Source organism: Polypterus senegalus, chromosome 16 (genome assembly GCF_016835505.1).
Source record: "Polypterus senegalus isolate Bchr_013 chromosome 16, ASM1683550v1, whole genome shotgun sequence".
In the NCBI taxonomy this organism is placed as follows: Eukaryota; Metazoa; Chordata; class Cladistia; order Polypteriformes; family Polypteridae; genus Polypterus; species Polypterus senegalus.
In genome coordinates, this window is record NC_053169.1 from 5,631,853 (window position 1) to 5,648,722 (window position 16,870).

General features: G+C 41.3%; 1 protein-coding gene across 2 annotated transcripts in view; it reads right to left on the reverse strand.

Moving 5' to 3' along the window:
• The window catches only part of atl2 (atlastin GTPase 2), a 106,138-nt gene that overhangs the window by 25,814 nt on the left and 63,454 nt on the right, over positions 1-16,870 (reverse strand). For both annotated transcript variants that reach the window (XM_039738843.1, XM_039738841.1), the window contains exon 3: positions 1,854-1,988. In XM_039738843.1, the coding sequence (XP_039594777.1) occupies positions 1,854-1,988 (135 nt within the window). The remainder of the gene's footprint in view (positions 1-1,853; positions 1,989-16,870) is intronic.

Genomic DNA, 16,870 nt, shown 5'->3' on the forward strand with positions numbered 1-16,870 from the left:
GCACAAGTTGATATACTGTAAAGCACATGCTAGGTTTGTTGGTACACGGGTACTGAAATGTACCAAAAATTCTATAGTGCTAGCGTTTTGGAATTTTCAGTACTGGAAATAATCACGTTTATCTTCTTACTGAACAAGAGGACACTGTGTGCTTGGACAGTATCGGGACTTTTGGGGGACCTAAAAATCTCTCCCAACCCCCTCATTGCTTTATCATCATCAGGACTTCATGGCATTAAGTGACAAGTGCCATGTAGTGAAGCGTAATGGTTTGGAGTAGCAGAGACACCAGAGTATGGAAGATGGGTTTCTAGATCTTGGAGTTACCTTTTCAGAACGTCAGAAGTGTTTTGGTGCGAGTACTGAGATCCGAAAGCTGGTATTGATACCAAAGTCAAAATGTTAGCACCAATCCCACATTCACACATACACCAAATACAGACCGCAATACATTTCAGGGGCTTCACTGGTGATTAATGAACCTTGAGACAAGATGTTCTTGTTACATTTCCACTGTATCGTCTTCCTAACTGCATGAGGGTCACAGATGTAACAAGAATGTCATTTCCAAAAACCTCCTGCTATCTTGTGATGCTAGAACACGGGCCTGCTTCCCAAAGCTAAAGCACCCCCGACACTCCACACATTTATTAAAATTTCCCAGCGAAACACCCAATTTTAAATGAATGTGGTAGTTGGGTCCAGGGAATGGAGATAACAAAATACTTGGTTGCCTTAAGGACAGGCTTGAAAATGGCAAATTAAACCACTTTGACAGGTATAGCAATAGGTCTGTAGTATTATCTGATGCATATTAATAGGCACATTTTAGACTGTCACCGTTTGGCAATGACCGTATGCAACACACTGTAAAAAATGACGGAGATTCATTCACTCATCACATTAGCATTCTGCTAATGAAGTACAGTGCATTTAGAACAAGTACCTTCGACTCCTTCACCTTGTTCACATTTTATGTTGCAGCCTTGAGCTAAAATCATTTTAATTAATTTTTCCCCTCTCTTCATGCAACATGCCAGCCCCCAGAATGACAGACAGAAAACAAGATTAGGAATTAAAAAAAAAAAAAAACACCAAAACACTGAAATCTCACATTGACGCAAGTATTCTGAGCCTTTACCCAGTGCCTGGAGGAAGGACCTTCAGGCTGGAGTCTTCACAGGTCTGATGGGACAAAAACTTTACACACCTGGGATTTGGAGATGTTCTTTTAGTTAAACACTTCTCCAGGAATTTGAGGCCACTGTGTATCTTCAATGTTTCAGAAAATGTTTTTCTAGGCCTCCCCACATCCGTGTCATGTCATAATCCTGTTACTAAGCTCTGCAAAGAATCTGATCTCATAGCTTGGTTTTTGCTCCACAGTGGGACCTTCTATAGACAGGTGTCCGAGTTTCAGTATCACGTATAGTCATTTGAATGCACCAGTCGTCTCAATGATAATCAAGAGAATGGGATGAGCCTTCTGTGCTCTGTTTAAAGTGTCATTGGGAAGGGCCTAAATACTTGCGTCAATGGGACATTAGTTTTGGAGGGGCGCTTTGGGAAGTTCAGCTCTCAGTAATGGATATGCACTTGACCAGGTAAAGAGAGAAGACCGTAATCTCACTGTAAAACTCCAAAAAGAGAAACACTAAACGAAAAAAGCTTATAAAAATCATGACATTTCAAAATCCTAAAACGCCCACAAATGAACTAAAACTGCGTTAAAACTGAATGACAAATGCATGATGATAGGAGTATTTACCCTAGACACGAAAGAAGGTAGTTTCAAACAAGGAAAGACAAAACTGAAAACCCACATTTACAAAAAAAATGTAAACTGAACCCACCTTGCTGCCATCAGGCTTCTCAACAACAAATATCTCACTCCACACCTGGATGCCAGTGGTCTCTCGCTCACATCCACCTCTCCACGTGAACCCTGTTAATGGATCTTCTTTTCCACCAAGCCAAAGACTGCTCTCCTAAACAGAAATGAAAGAAGAAAGTAGTGAATGAGTACAACATGGAGAGATTACGGTTTTGTTGTGCTTAAATCAACTTCCAGAGATATGCAGAATAGACATCAGAGGATTCACCTAGACAGCACAATGGTCCACTGGGAATGCAGAGTCCAGACACTACTATACAGTTCCAGTCTGTGTCTAAGAGTCTTAACCAAAGGAGGTCTACAAGTTCACCTCCTATTGGCAAGATGGAAGTCCCTCAGATTCACAAAGTGCGTCTCCTAGCTTCTTCACCTGTACAATCTACTAAAACAGCAGATCATGACCAGCCCTGGGGACCCCCAAAGCTTCAGGTTTTTGTGCCAACCACTTTCACCCTCATCTGCCTCATGGTTTAATTGGCATTCTTAACTTACTCTGCATTTAGAAAGTACATTAGTAGATTGGGGGGGAATCACAAAATTTACAGGCAGCACTTGGGTGGTGAAGGAAATCCATAATCCAATTCTGCATGCCAGTGAGAACATTTACTGAAAATTCTACAGAAAAAACATTTCAGACTTAGTGACCAAAAATAATATTACTGTAGTTGAAAATCAGAACACACAACTACATCAACCTGAAATGACGTAAAGTATTTTGACCATAAGCTTATGATACAGTTTGATTAGGACACAGCAGCATAGCTAGAAAAGACAACCTGTGACAGATTGTGCAATGCATGTTCTGCACACTACATCTGATGACACGTGGGCATGAAAGCACATAAAGGAGGGGTGGCACAAAGTACAATTCCTTGTTGTCAGTGACGCTGCTACAGATTCACACCCCAGTCAGGCACTGATCAAAGTCGGACAATTTTCACTCCTTTTTTCAGTTTACAATTTTCCCTTGGGGATTAACCAAGTGTATCAAATCAAAAAAACCAAAACAAACATCAAAAAAAAAAAAATCCACTTCTCTAAACTTTATGAAAATTTAGATGCACGTGAGGCATTTTAGCAAATGGGCTTGTGCAGCCCACCAGAGAAAGAAGTCTGGAATATCAGCCTTTATATTAAAGAAAGCGCAGCAAGAAATGGAGAAATAAAACTTGTGCAGTTAGACAAATGGCAAGAAAGGCTACTTTAATGAATTCTGACCTTTTTATTTTGTCCATTAATTAAAAACAAACATTGCTTGTCCTAGTTGGGATGGTGAGTGAGCTCATGTTTCAGGTTTTCAATAGCAATAAGAGGAGAAGCAATTTAAAATTGATACTTAGCTTAACAGCAAGATGAGCCTTTTACTGGTAAACTTGTTTTGTGTTTAATTTTGCATGTGTCATACAGCACAAGGTTATTAAGAAACATGTACTGTATAATTAAAATGTTAATCCTGATTTATAAGGACACCTCAAGAATTACAAATGTCTAATACGCTGGGGTGGGAAAAAAAAAACTAAAAAATATGATGTATATTTTAAGAGAAAAAAGCTGTTGTGCAATTGAATGCTTAAAACCTACAAGTGCGTGTATATTTATGGTTTAAGTAGTCTCTCTCTCTCTATATATCTATCTATATCTCTATAAAAATCTGGTTTAACAGTAAAACACAAACTGAGATTTAGTCCTAAAATGAGGTAGGAGTCCAAATGAAAACCTGCAGTCACAGCGGGTCTCTGGCCTGACCTCTAGAAGCTCTCTGCCTAAAGAGAGGCACACACAACTGCTACCAAGAGGTGCTGCTCCATGATGGACGCTTTACATGTGTATGCAAGACTTGACTTTTTTTTGGATTTTATTAAAAGCAAATAAAACTTTACTTGTATGGAACGTTACAAAACTAGGTTTGAAACAAATCAACCCAAAATGAGAAAGAGCTAGGCCTGCACAGTAAAAATTTAAAACTAGTAAAAATATGTAAAAAAAGCTAATATAAATTAATTATATAAAAAAAAAAAAAAAAAAAAGAATCTGCTTCCTCAATTTAAATGCTTATTCTAAAATGTTATTGATCAGATCCTGTCAGGTTTTTGTAAAAAAGTTTTGCACAGCTCCTCTAAGTGAGAATGTGATCTTGTCCAATTTCAGATCAGATTTACCATCAGTTACCCACCGACTTCACTGACAGACAGAGGCGAGTTAGACTTGAACCGCTCAACTGGAAGAATCCTATGTGCCAATAGTGAAGTGAAGGCCATTCCAGTTTGCTTGTCCTTCTCCACTTTAAGCCCCTCTGGACGTACACCAGTACATTGGTGTAAATGTATTTATTTTTTGTTTTATTGTATAAACTAACACAAACCACTTCATAGGACAACAAGATTCTTTGCAAGTAAGTGACCTGTAAAATGATGAACGCTCTTAACAGAACGACCTGCTCCAGTAGCCGCTAGGGGATTCTTAATGAGTTCAGCCAGCATGAGCACTAATCGCTCTCCAACTTGCTTTATCACAGCATTTTTGTTTAAGCTGTCCTTAAATAAGCACCAATGGATTTACATCATTTAGTGCTAGAAAGCTACTAAATTATTTAGGGTGAGATTTACAAACGGCAGCAGAACATCATTTTCCACATAAAATGGGTGCAGTCTGTAACCAACACACACTAAGACGGCCTTCCCAGGCGTCTGCTCCGCTGTCATGATGGCCACTAAGCCGCCCAAACAGAAAAGTCTCTGCACTGAAGGGCATATGGACTGGAGGATTAAGGAGACGCAACACAAACTGGGCACAGTCATCACAGGGCCGCATTCAACTGACCTCCAATTCTGCTGCTGCACGGCAGCCTGGACAACACATTTTTCCCCAAAATGTTTTGCTTGGCGACAATAGATGTGTGTTCAGCGTGAAGCTAATTTTAGATTGGCTGGTCAGGTTCGAATTTGTAGAAAGAGGACATTAAAACTTATTAAATTGAGTGTTTAATCAGTTAATGGCGCATAACTGAATTAATGGAATTTTTATGCTACTGATTTTCATTTCTAGTCAGCATCTGATGCTAATCGTATCAATGTCCTGCAGTCATCGGCCAGCACTGGTGGATTCCAAGTCCCCGATGCTGCTCTACCATCATTGCCATACCCTGGTGAAATCTTCCATCATGCCAGTCACAAAGTTTAGCAGGCAAGAAATTCAAGTGTGAAAGCAGAAAACCAATCTTTAGCAACATGTTGTACTTGCTGGTTTCCACCAGATGGTTGTAGCTTGGTGCTCTGTAGGTGCCATGAAAATTCATAATCCTTGAATGCCTTCCATTCGACTTCCTCCAGCCTTACTAGCAGGTCTTTCAACTGCTCGTCATTGCTGATGCAGCGGATTTACAGACCAACAAAAAAAAAAAAATGAACTGCCTCCCTTAATCTTCACAAAAGTGATTTATGGAAACGTCTCCAATTAACAAAAAAAAATAAAAAAATTCACCACCTTCCCTGCTCATTGCTTTCACAAATTGTATTCATCATCAGTCCAAGATTTACATGAAGCGGAAGCCAAAATACCTTTGTTGTGTGGACAAGTAGAGCAAGTGCCACTTTTCTGGTGTGGTATTAAAGGTTTACAGAGTGGCCAGTTCTTATAAATACAGCGAGACTTCAGCATGGCTGTCCTATTCACAAATGGGACAGGACTTGACATATCCATACCGCAATGGCGCTTACTGGTAGAGCACCCCAGATGTTCCAGATGTAGTTGCTGTACTGTGTATGTATATTCATGAGGGGCCAGAATCCAGAAGATTCACCATTCAGTGTTCAGGAAGCAAAACCTTCGTCAAGAGCAATGGCCAGGTAGCAGGGTACAGGCCATTAGAAGAGACCGCAGTCCTTTTAAACGTCCAAGACAAAGCTTGTGGATGGAGGACATGAGACAAGCCATTTTAGTCAAGAGTCCTAGAAATGTTATTCTGTGATTTTCCTTTCAGATTGAATTTGGCAAGAGAAGAAGTCACACAAATGCTAAGAATAAAACTGTTAATTAGGTATAAATATTTTCTTGTGCTCACTGCTCATAACTGCACTACCATTTCCTCAGGGATAAAAACACTTGCAAAACAAATAAATAAAAAACAGCAACAAACGCCTCTTTTAAATAATCTTCCCGATTCTTTGAGTGCTTGTACTGTAGAATGAGGTTCTCAGTTTGTTTTTGGACAAAGGGCCCCTTGTCAAAGTCCAACACCACCACTTATTTCAGCAGCACATTTTCATACAAACCATTTAGTGCAGAGTACTTCACAAGACGTCAAAGAGAAAGTTACAAGAAAACAAAAAGAAAACCGGATTAGACAAGAATATTGGCAAAACTACAGAGGACCACCTATGGTCAGACAGACGCTCATTACTGTTACAATTAGATACACTTATGAAGAATTGCAGTAGTAAGGCACAAAGAAGAGATGACAGACGCACAAATATGAAGCTAGAAAGCCTGAATGGGCCGTTTGTCACAAGGCAGCTCTTAACCCTTTTGAGGCGGGTGTCTACACACAGTGTCTGGTGGCTACACAAATGCGTTCAGCTAGGAACCAATCACTTGATGGTGGTACATAACTTTCGTTTTCGATCCCCAGATCACCGGTATCAAAATTGGAGTCCGAGAAGTCCGAATACGATTCAGCAGTAATGTGTTGCATTGTGCACTTGCCTCGCTCTCTTGCCAGATCTGCCTTTTGCTCCGGCAGCCATCAGCTACTCTGATGCACATTCCTGCCAGCTGCCAAAAAAATATTCAGCCCTCAAAGAGTTCATTTACGTGCCTCCCACAGTGATGCCCTTGGAAGGTGCCCACAGACTGACAACATGAACGGAATTCTGTCAAACCAGCACTGCTCCTCAGGTCCTTTTAGTGCTGCTCACCGACTCTCAAATTGAGCCAACATGGCAGCTCGAGGAGTGTCAGAGCGCAGGAGTGGAACGGGAAGAAGCAGAAGAAAGTGTAGAGCATCAAGAGGCGTTACTCTCATACCATCCACAGCATCACTGGCACGGGGAGGAGGAGTGAAATTCGCAGCAAAGCGGTGGTGCTGGACGATGACCCTGATCGCTGAATATTTTCATGAAAATTCACCATGCAGCCTAAACGCTCTCTCACCATAGTGGCCAGTGCCTCAGAAGAGCTTTCTTATTGACAAGTCCACAAGAAACTCTAAGAAGGATGACTAGGCCATCTCCGGGACCACACTTTGAGGACCTTCATTTCAAATGCATCATGATTTTTATATCATTTCTATAATAAAAAAAAAAAAAAGTCAGCACAATGGTCAAGACTGCTACATGACACATTTGAGGCTCAAATCTGGTGCCTGGTCATTCGAAGGTGGAGTTTGTGTCTAATAGACTTTCCCCCTCACATCATCTCAAACTTTTTATTGTTAATTGGCAATTTGATATACAGTAGACCTGATACGAGTGTGGGTGTGTGCATAGGTCCATGGTTGGTTACTGCCTTAGCGCCGATGTCCGTGGTTTGGGTTCACACAACCAGCAACTGTAAATTGAAGTAAACACCTGAGACCTGCTTTAGCTAAATGCCACATTAACGGTTATTAGGAAATTCTTCTGCCCAGTGCCTCTGGTGGTTAGGGATTAAGGGGAATATTCACCCTGGTAGCTCGGTCACACACACACACACTTTATAGTAAATGCTGCTCAACTACACCGGTTTCAGAGTCCACAGGTAAACACTGACATGGCAGAAAAAGAAAAAAACGTCGTCTCTTGACAACACTGAGTTGGGCTCAGATAAGTGTAAGGGTGGTGTTAGGTTTCACTTCACCAGTCATTGGGACTTGCCTCCATTTTTTGGGGGATAAAGAAAAATTTTGAAAAACCTATGAAGCATGAAGAAAGCCACTACACAGGATTTGTCAATACCTGCCAAAGGATGTTGTGAGACAAGATGCACGGTGACATTCTTGGTTATGGTTATGTACGCCACCACCCTGCTCAACTACAATGCTTTATAGTTCCTACTGCTTTTCTAGGAGTATAGTGGAACAAAACGTTACATTCTTCAGAATATCTCCTCTGCTGCCAGCTTAAAGCATTAAGAGCGTTACTTGAAAAAGATGGAAGGCGAGGTAATCTCAAGAACACAGTGGCAGACTTTTAGAATGTTGAACAAGCAGGTTGTACAGGACCCTGAACTGTGGATACAGAATTTATAAGGATGGCGTATTCACTTCTTTCTCAAAAAGGAGGCAACAACAACTAAATGTCACAGTTTAGAATCAATAGAGTGAACACACAGCTAACAGAACCTAAGCAAAAATAAAGACTTCCATTTATATAAGAAGTACAAAATGAAAAAACAAAGCACGGTAATGATCTTGCTACTGGACTTGACGCAAACATTGCAACAATGTGGATGAGAACAGGCCATTTAGCCCAACAAACTTTGCAAGTCCTATCAACTGAATTAAACGTGTTCTAGTAGTAAAGCTGGCTGTTCGGCAGCAATGGCTCAACATTAAAGCATCCATTCCAGAAACAGCAGCTGCCTTACATATCTCAGCTCCGACATCGTGTGTGTCACCAGACTGCCAGCTGGGTATTCAGGAACGTAAACTGCATGTCAAGTGATTCACGGCCTACCTCTCTTCAGCAGCTCAGGGTCAAGCTTTCAAAAAGCATCCACCGTCATCTTAATGAGCGCGATGTTCCACTAACTCCTTGTTCCAGCAAACAAATTCGACCCCTTTCTGACATGATTTGTTAGTGTACATTAGAAAGGCTCCCGAGCAAACCTCTCTTCTGGTTAAACCGCAAATACCTGTAGTTGCAGCTAATTGGCGGATGTCTAGTTCTTCTAATATTAGCCCCAAGATTCATCACACACAGAGGTTCATTTAAAAGAAAGGCAATGACCTAAAACTGCAGGAATCAAATAGTAAATCACTGAAATACTTTTAGAGTGGCGGTTATCACTGCAGTCATCCCGAGTTCAGCTCTCGTACCCTGCTAGCCAAGTGCAGACTGCAAGTTCTCTCTGTGTCCATGTGGGATTTCCCACAACATCTCAAAGACATGTAGGTCACGTTACAGGAACAGACCCATCAGCCGGTTTTACAGTATCCAGGACTGGCTCCCATCTCACTCCTGCTGCTCTGTGAATAAGCTCTAGCTGACCACAAACCTGCACTGGAGTAAGCGGATTGAATGTTCTGCTACACTTGTTGTGTGGAGCTCCACAATTACTGAAATCTGTTGCACTTAAACTGCACCATAATCCACTGCTGCCCCATTTTCCTAAATGATAATTTGAAAAATTGTGGCAGGAATATGTAGAATTTAAAGATGGGTAAAGAAAAACAAAAAGTGACCTAAACATCACATTAATAAAACATTTATAAAAACACAAAACATATTGCACATAAGCGCCACTTCTCAACTTAACGATCAAATGTCCAGATTATTAACTGTCCTTAATTCTCTCCACAAGAAATGAATTTGCTATCTGTCACTTTGGATCAGCTTCTCAACCGGGGATTCCAGTTCCATGAGACATCACTAGGGGTTCAGTGAGAAATCGTAATGAACAGCAGTGGCAAATAAAGTTGAACAGTGGAAGAAATGAATACAAACACACACAAACTCGAATGGATTCCTTTTAGAGAAGGTTTATTAACAGCCACTAGGAGGCACGGCAATGCTGCCCATGCTTCACTTTTCATACAGAAACTAGCGCACACACAGCACATTTCTTTATATGACATTTTGCTTTCTCTCATTCTTTTGAAAATTGCAAATAGATTAAGTATAGCACTTGTTATTGTTATGCTATACATGCTTTCCTTATGCTCTTTAAAAATGTATAAATAAAAATAGTTATGTAGGAGTTCCCTTCTTTCCGCTGTTCCCATTAAGGGGTCACCACAGTGGATCGTCATCTTCCATATCCTCCTGTCCTCGTCATCTTGCTCCGTCACCCCCATCACCTCCATGATCTCTCTCACCACATCCATAAACCTTCTCTTAGGCCTTCCTCTTCCCTGGCAGCTCTGTCCTTGACATCCTTCTCCCAATATACCCAGCATCTCTCCTCCTCGTGTCCAAACCAACACAATCTCGTCTCTCTGACTTGGTCTCCCAACCCTCCCACCTGAGCTGACCCTCTAATGTCCTCACTTTGAATATAATATTACAAGGGATCCGCAAGGGCAAAAAGGTAGGGAAACGCTGCTTTAGGAATAAAAACACCAAGATCCCCCAAATGCTGGAATTTGCACAGCCCACCACTGCTGCAGGTCAGCCATGTAAACAAGAATTACTCATTCACTTGCCAAAGTCACATCTTTAAGGTCTCGGAAACAGAAATTCGGACTTAGGTGTGCTAATTCCTCTGCACCTTGGCCCCGCTCCTTTGCCACATTCAAAAAATAAAACCCCCCCGCCGCCCCGTATTACTGCAGTTTTCCTGGTCATGCAGGCAAAACAACGGTGAACTCTTAACAGAGGAAGATCATGGAGAATTTTCTCCTGTACATATGCAAGGTTCAGAATACTGGCACATATATATGAAGATATGCATTACAGCAAACACGCTCAATGTAACTGATGCACACTTTAGTAATGGTTTGAAATTTGTCAGTTACTGCAGATTCTGTATTCAGATATCCAAAAATGACAAATGCAAAACCTTCCACAAAAGGCTTAGTCATGTCCAAAGAAACGTGGGGACATTAAAAAATTAAGCCTACTAAGGGTCACATAAATTCAGATTATTATCCCACAGGGAAATTTGTTTGCAGAATGAATGCACAAAACACAGCTATACAGACTCAATAAAATAAAAAGATACAACTGACAACCTCATATACACACACACAAGATTGGTATAAAGACGACTTCCTTTTAACAGAACCTGAAGCAATAATTCAGAATTTAGCATTTAGCTGTATTCCTACAAGAATCAGAATTCAAACCGCTTATAGCTGTAGGAATAACAGCGTTCTTAAATCTGCAGCCTAACAAAAACTGGAATAGGAGGCGTCCATCTGACAGAACTGACTCCGCCTTCTGTGCTAATACAGCTCAGTGACAGGTCTGCTGCAAACCAATAATGTTCCTGCTAATTCTTACAAGGCTGTTAAGATGGTTTATACACTTCATTCTGAGGGTACCAATTCAATGTATACTATACATGATATTAAATAAAGAGCTGTTGGTTCAAGAAGGACTTTAAAAACAGTCAGTTTGATATTGACCATTTTAATACAGTTGTGTCCATAATTTGGGGGGGATGAAAGCACTGTGTCTGACCCATCCTAATGAAAAATTCACTAAACTACCATGTTGACCAAAAGGATTCCCTGAACTAACATGGGCTGAAGTGCATGTCTACGTGTTTATGTGAAGTTAACATCTCCTTCAGGTCTGGATGCTGCAGTGATCGGCTCACCCACCCCATAACACGGAGTCCTAGGAATCTGAAACAAACAGAGGAGTTCTGTAGCTGAATTAGAAACCTTTAATAAACTTGATTTAATCTGAATAATTTGGCCAATTGCTAATCAAATGGGCTGGATGGTGGTCTCTCTCTCTCTCGTCCAACGTCATATTAGACTGCTAGAAAGATCAAGAAGGGTCTAGATGCAGCTTGCAATAAATAGGACATAGATCAGGTAATGTACACATCATCAGTCACAAAACGTCTTTTGACTCGGATAAGCCTCCTACAACCCTAATCTTAACCATATAGTGTAAACAGGGCCCCCAACCCCGACACCAATCATAGTCGAACGTCATGGGCGTTACGTGATCGACATTGAGGGCGTTTTGTGACGTTAGGGCATTACATGACTGACTTCATAGGTACTGTGATCTGCAATTGCACTCTGTTAGAAAGATCAGATACAAAACCAAAACAGCAGCTTGACTGAAGGTGCGAGTGAATTTAATTCTGTACTAAAAAGACAGACCGTCGTTCAACTACACAAGAGACAAAGACTTAGCACCACAAAAAAACCATCAGCACAACAAGCAAACAGTACACTTCAGTAACCTTTCACTCCAATGGGTCTCTAATGCAACGGCAGCACTGCAGACTCCAGGGCAGAAAGCTGGTCACAGCGAGCGATACTACCTGCTGCCCAGTTATGTAGATGAGCTACACAAATGTTCCAGTATTTCAGACTGCTCCTGTCACACGTGACCATTTGGCTGCTGTTACAGGAACCAAAACAAACAGAAGGCAGGGAGTCAAACCAAAAGGAAGTGTCCATCAGCTTTCACCACATTGACTTTACTAATCACAAGAGCACCTTTACAATTCCCTAAATGAGTCCAAAAAACCAAGAATGGTCAGATTTTTCTTAGAGAAATTTATATGAAGCAGGAGTGCTTGAAACTTGTAAACCTGTGGACACAAATAAGAAAATTGGTACTATACTAGGACTTTTACTGAATTACATCAGAACCGCACAGAGACAAAGGCCAAATATTAACTCTTTTAGGGCGGATGTCGACTTATGTCGACAGGAGGGGTACAGGGCGGCAATCAGCTATTAATGGCAACAAAACTCACGGTTACGTCACAGGCATCCCCTCACTGCTTGGAGGAATGTTGGACTCATCGACTCGAAATCTAATCCTGTGTGTGCAAACGAGTTGCAAAATGTAAACAAAGGCAAGGTGGCATCAACATCGAGGGTAGAAAAGAAAACACTCAGATGTTTTGCGCATTAATCGCCGAGTCCAACTCTGATTTTTCAGAATCTGATTTTGGTGAGAGTGATCAGGAGATCGAGCAAGAGAGTGAGGAGCCAGCATCAGCCGATTGGACACCAGTCGATGCCACCCCAATGGATCGGTTGTCAGCCGACGCACCTACAGCAAGGTTCATGTGGGAGGAATACCCAGACATTGATCCGTGGCTACTGGACTTCACCAGACAGCATGGCTTGCTGTTGGACACGACAGATTACCAACCGCTGGACTACTTCAGGCTTCTCTCTCCGGATGCCGCTTTTCAGCTACTATCAGACGAGACAAACAGGTATGCAGAGTAAATGTTTTGAATCGCAGTCTGCGCTTGCAGCACATTCTTGTTTTTCAAAGTGGAAACCCACAACAAAAGATGAGATGAAGGGCTTTGTGGAATTACAAATAAAGATGGGACTAGACTGGCGATATAGCTTCAATTGTGCTTTGTCCCCTGGTGGCTTTGGACAGGTTATGCCATGAGACGATAGGTATGATCTGCTGCAAAGTTTTATTCACTCTTGTGATAACCAGAAGCAAATCTCAAGGGATGAGCCAGGCTATAACCTCACGTATAAAGTTCAGTCCCTGCTCAACATTGTGGAAACAACATACAAACAATTTTGCCACCCTGGCCATGATTCGTCTGTGCATTAATCTATGATAAAATACAAGGGACGCCTTTTATTCTGCCAATATATGCCAAACAAGCCCACAAAGTATGGCATAAAGGATTTTATACTGGCAGAACCAAACACTGGTTTCTGCCTGAAAGTAATTACATATACAGGACAGTATTTCTTTCAAAGATAGAACAGTCCCTTGACAAGTCAGGTTGAGCTGGAGCTGCTTCAGGACTATGAACATTTGGGTCATGTTGTGTACATTTGGACAATTTGAACACATGCCCAGAATTGTTCATGGAGCTACAGAGCAGGGGAATTGGAGCTTATGGCACAGTGAGGGTCAACAGGAGACACAGGCCTTCACAGGCAGAAGATGGAGGAAAAAAGTTTTTATGTGGTGGAAAACTTGGTGGCAGTGGCATGGCATGATGTCAAACGGTTGACTTGTCTGTCTCTCTACAGTACCCCCTACTGATATGTGTGAGAGAGTGCAGCCACAGACAGTTAAAAAGGAGGCACCAGTGCAACTCGTATTGTACGCAGTGCAACATGGCAATGCATGCAGCTGGCTGCTTTAAGCAAGATCAGACTTTGCTGTGTGACAAGGATGTGAAATCAGAGTATGCAGACTCATACAACATGGAAGACAGTAATGTTTGTCAAAAGTAAATATTTTTGGTTGATTTTATAGATTACACAATTGCTTCAGGCCTGGGAGGGAAAAAACCAAAAAACCAAAAAGCCCTAAAGAATTAATAAACCGTAAACATTTGTTTTCATTCGAGCATACATTTCTCACATGAATATTAGTAAAGGAGAAAATTCAAACACATTGCTGATAAAATAACTCATTTCCAACAGAGACCAGACTCTTGGTGTCTTGCTGCCATTGTAAATGCAAGTGTAAAGCTAAAGAGGAGCAACTTTTTTTTTTTTCTTTAAAATGGGTACAGCACAAAAACGTAATTATTTTTGACAAGAGAGCTTGAATGGTCACTTAGCCCATCATTCCAGGTGAAGAAGAAAGTACTCCAAAATAATCAATGTAGTTTATGACCTTGTCCTAATTAACATTTTAATTTTAAAAAGCTCAAATGAGCTCCATCATTAGCAACACATTTTTCTTAACGAGTTCACAAAGAGGTCAATACATACCATTTCTCATTAGCTCAGTAACTAAATTATTCCTAAAAAAATTTCTATTTTATTTGAGCAATTGGATACATCTTTATAAATTCAAGAAACAGCCCAGTTTAACTGCGTTTTTGGAAAAAATTCAGCCCTTAGTTTTCTAAACAGCACACAAACAAACAATGGATTCACACCAAAATCAACATAAAACACCCGTTGCAGAGTGCTTTGTGCACCAGGAATGCAGGACAAGCTGGCTCCCAGTGTACAACCCAGTGCATTGCTATCTGGATTGTACCTCTTGTCACTGTTAAGTGGTGGTCCGCCACGTCAGCTACACAAACCTACTCCGCTGAGCAGTACTACACATTCATTTTCAATCACTTGAATCAAAATCAGAGTCTGATAAGTCAGAGTCCAAGTCAGTGATAAAACATCGTCCACGGAGTATTTCGCTTCGATCTCCTGCCAGATGTTGAAGCCGTTTTTGCCGCTGCGTGCTCCTTTCTACTCACGTGTAAGTGCAGGGAATCCCCGTCAAACTAACAAATCTAACATTTCTTCTGGCGAAGAGAGTCCAACTAAAACAGAACGGTGGGTTTTGCCACAGTTTACAGTCGATTACCCCCCCGTCAACCACCCATCCTTTGACAAAAGAGAGAAAAGAGTTAAAGTATTTAATGCCATCACCTAACTTCATGCTGAAGGCTCCAGACAGCAGCCTTCCTCACACTTTCATAACCCCAAACCAGCACCCCCCCCAGTTCCTTGGTCCAACATTCACTGGCCGCTGATAATTCAAAGCCTGTAAATTAGTGTGACGAAAAGCAACTCTTTGTGGAGGCACACCGCAGTCAGCATAATATATTACTTGCTTTTAATAAATTAAATGTAAAGTAAATAAATAAAACAAAAACAATCATCTTTGTAGCTCGGTTACAGATTTAGACTCAATGTAAGCCGTAGACACTGAACACCCGATGTGGCACCAACCGGTTTGTCTATGGCCACTGAAATTGTAACATCAAGTTTGTGGAGTTGGAAGCAATTATTGGGTTCTTCCAACTGACCAAATGCACATTCTAATACAATGCGCTAAATTTCACATATTGATTCGATTAAAATTTTTCTTCCATGCTTGATTTAGAAAAGAAGGAAAAAAAAAAAAAAAAAACATAATCACTAATACTATTATTACTTGGTGTCAGTAAACCACAACATCACTACTGCCATTACTCCCAAACCTTAACAGGTTAAGAGTGCTAAAGGAGTAGCCTGACGATTCACACTGGCAGTGATGAAGTGCCTTGTAGATTTTCAGTCAAAGAGGTTCGCGTGTTCTGCTCAAGCGGATTTTTCAAGTTATATTATCCAGTTATATTTTGATAAAGTCCACTTATCTTGCAAAAATTTAGCTGAATGCTGTAATGAGAAAATCTGGTGTATGTGAACATAATTTTTATTAAATTCATACGCAAGTTTATACAGTCCACACATACCAGTAACAGCATTTGACATAACTAGCCCTGCGTGGGTTTGGTCAGCCCTAGCCGACCCACACACCCCCCTAAGGCCGCCTCTGTTTGGAGGTACCAGAAATTGAGGAGTCTGAGGTTTTGTGTATTGACTTCACAGCCCTGCATGGCACTATATACTGTATATCCCCACCTAACTGGCTCACCCCTCAAACCCCCAAAATGGTCACATTCTTGTGCTGCATCCATTGCTTTAGGTTTTGACATTTCGGAGCACAGACTGTCATTTGACAGCTCGTCTGTGTCGGTCCCGACCCTCTCCTCCTCCTGTCTTCTCCGTGTCTGTGCTTGTCAGTCATCTCAGATTGGTTTTGCAGGTTACAAGAGGAGGTGGTGCTGCTGCCGTGGGGAAGATATGTCATTAAAATCAAAGTTTGAGGAGGTATCAATGGCATGGTTTACAGACTACATCTTATATCACATAACGCAACAAACGGTATACTAAACAGAGGTCAGTAGATCACTTGTGACAAAATTCATGCTTGTTTTAACCTTACTACACCATCATACGGTGACCAATCACATACATGTCTACGTCCTAAGCCACTGTTTAAGAAACGCTGACCTCTGTCTGCTTGCATTCTTTGCAAAGTCTTACTGCAGTCGGCCTGGTGTGTCGTGTAAATCGCTCACCTACTTGGTGCACCGCGCCACACTACACACCGCCTCCCTCGATAGCCGTCAAAGCGTGTAGTGAAGTTTTGTTTCCCGAAATCTACAACACGAACCTTTTGTCCACAACTGCAATAGCACGTGATGTGGGAAATTGAGAGAAAACCCAAAGGTTTACTTCAGTTACTGAAAAATCCCAAAATGCTGATACCGTGTCATTTTAAAAATATTTATTATTTCGGTATTTGTTATTTTGTAGGGGTGTTCTTTTGGTTTAGTCCCCCCTTCTGTTGAGTGCTATAGTAAGCCCACCTT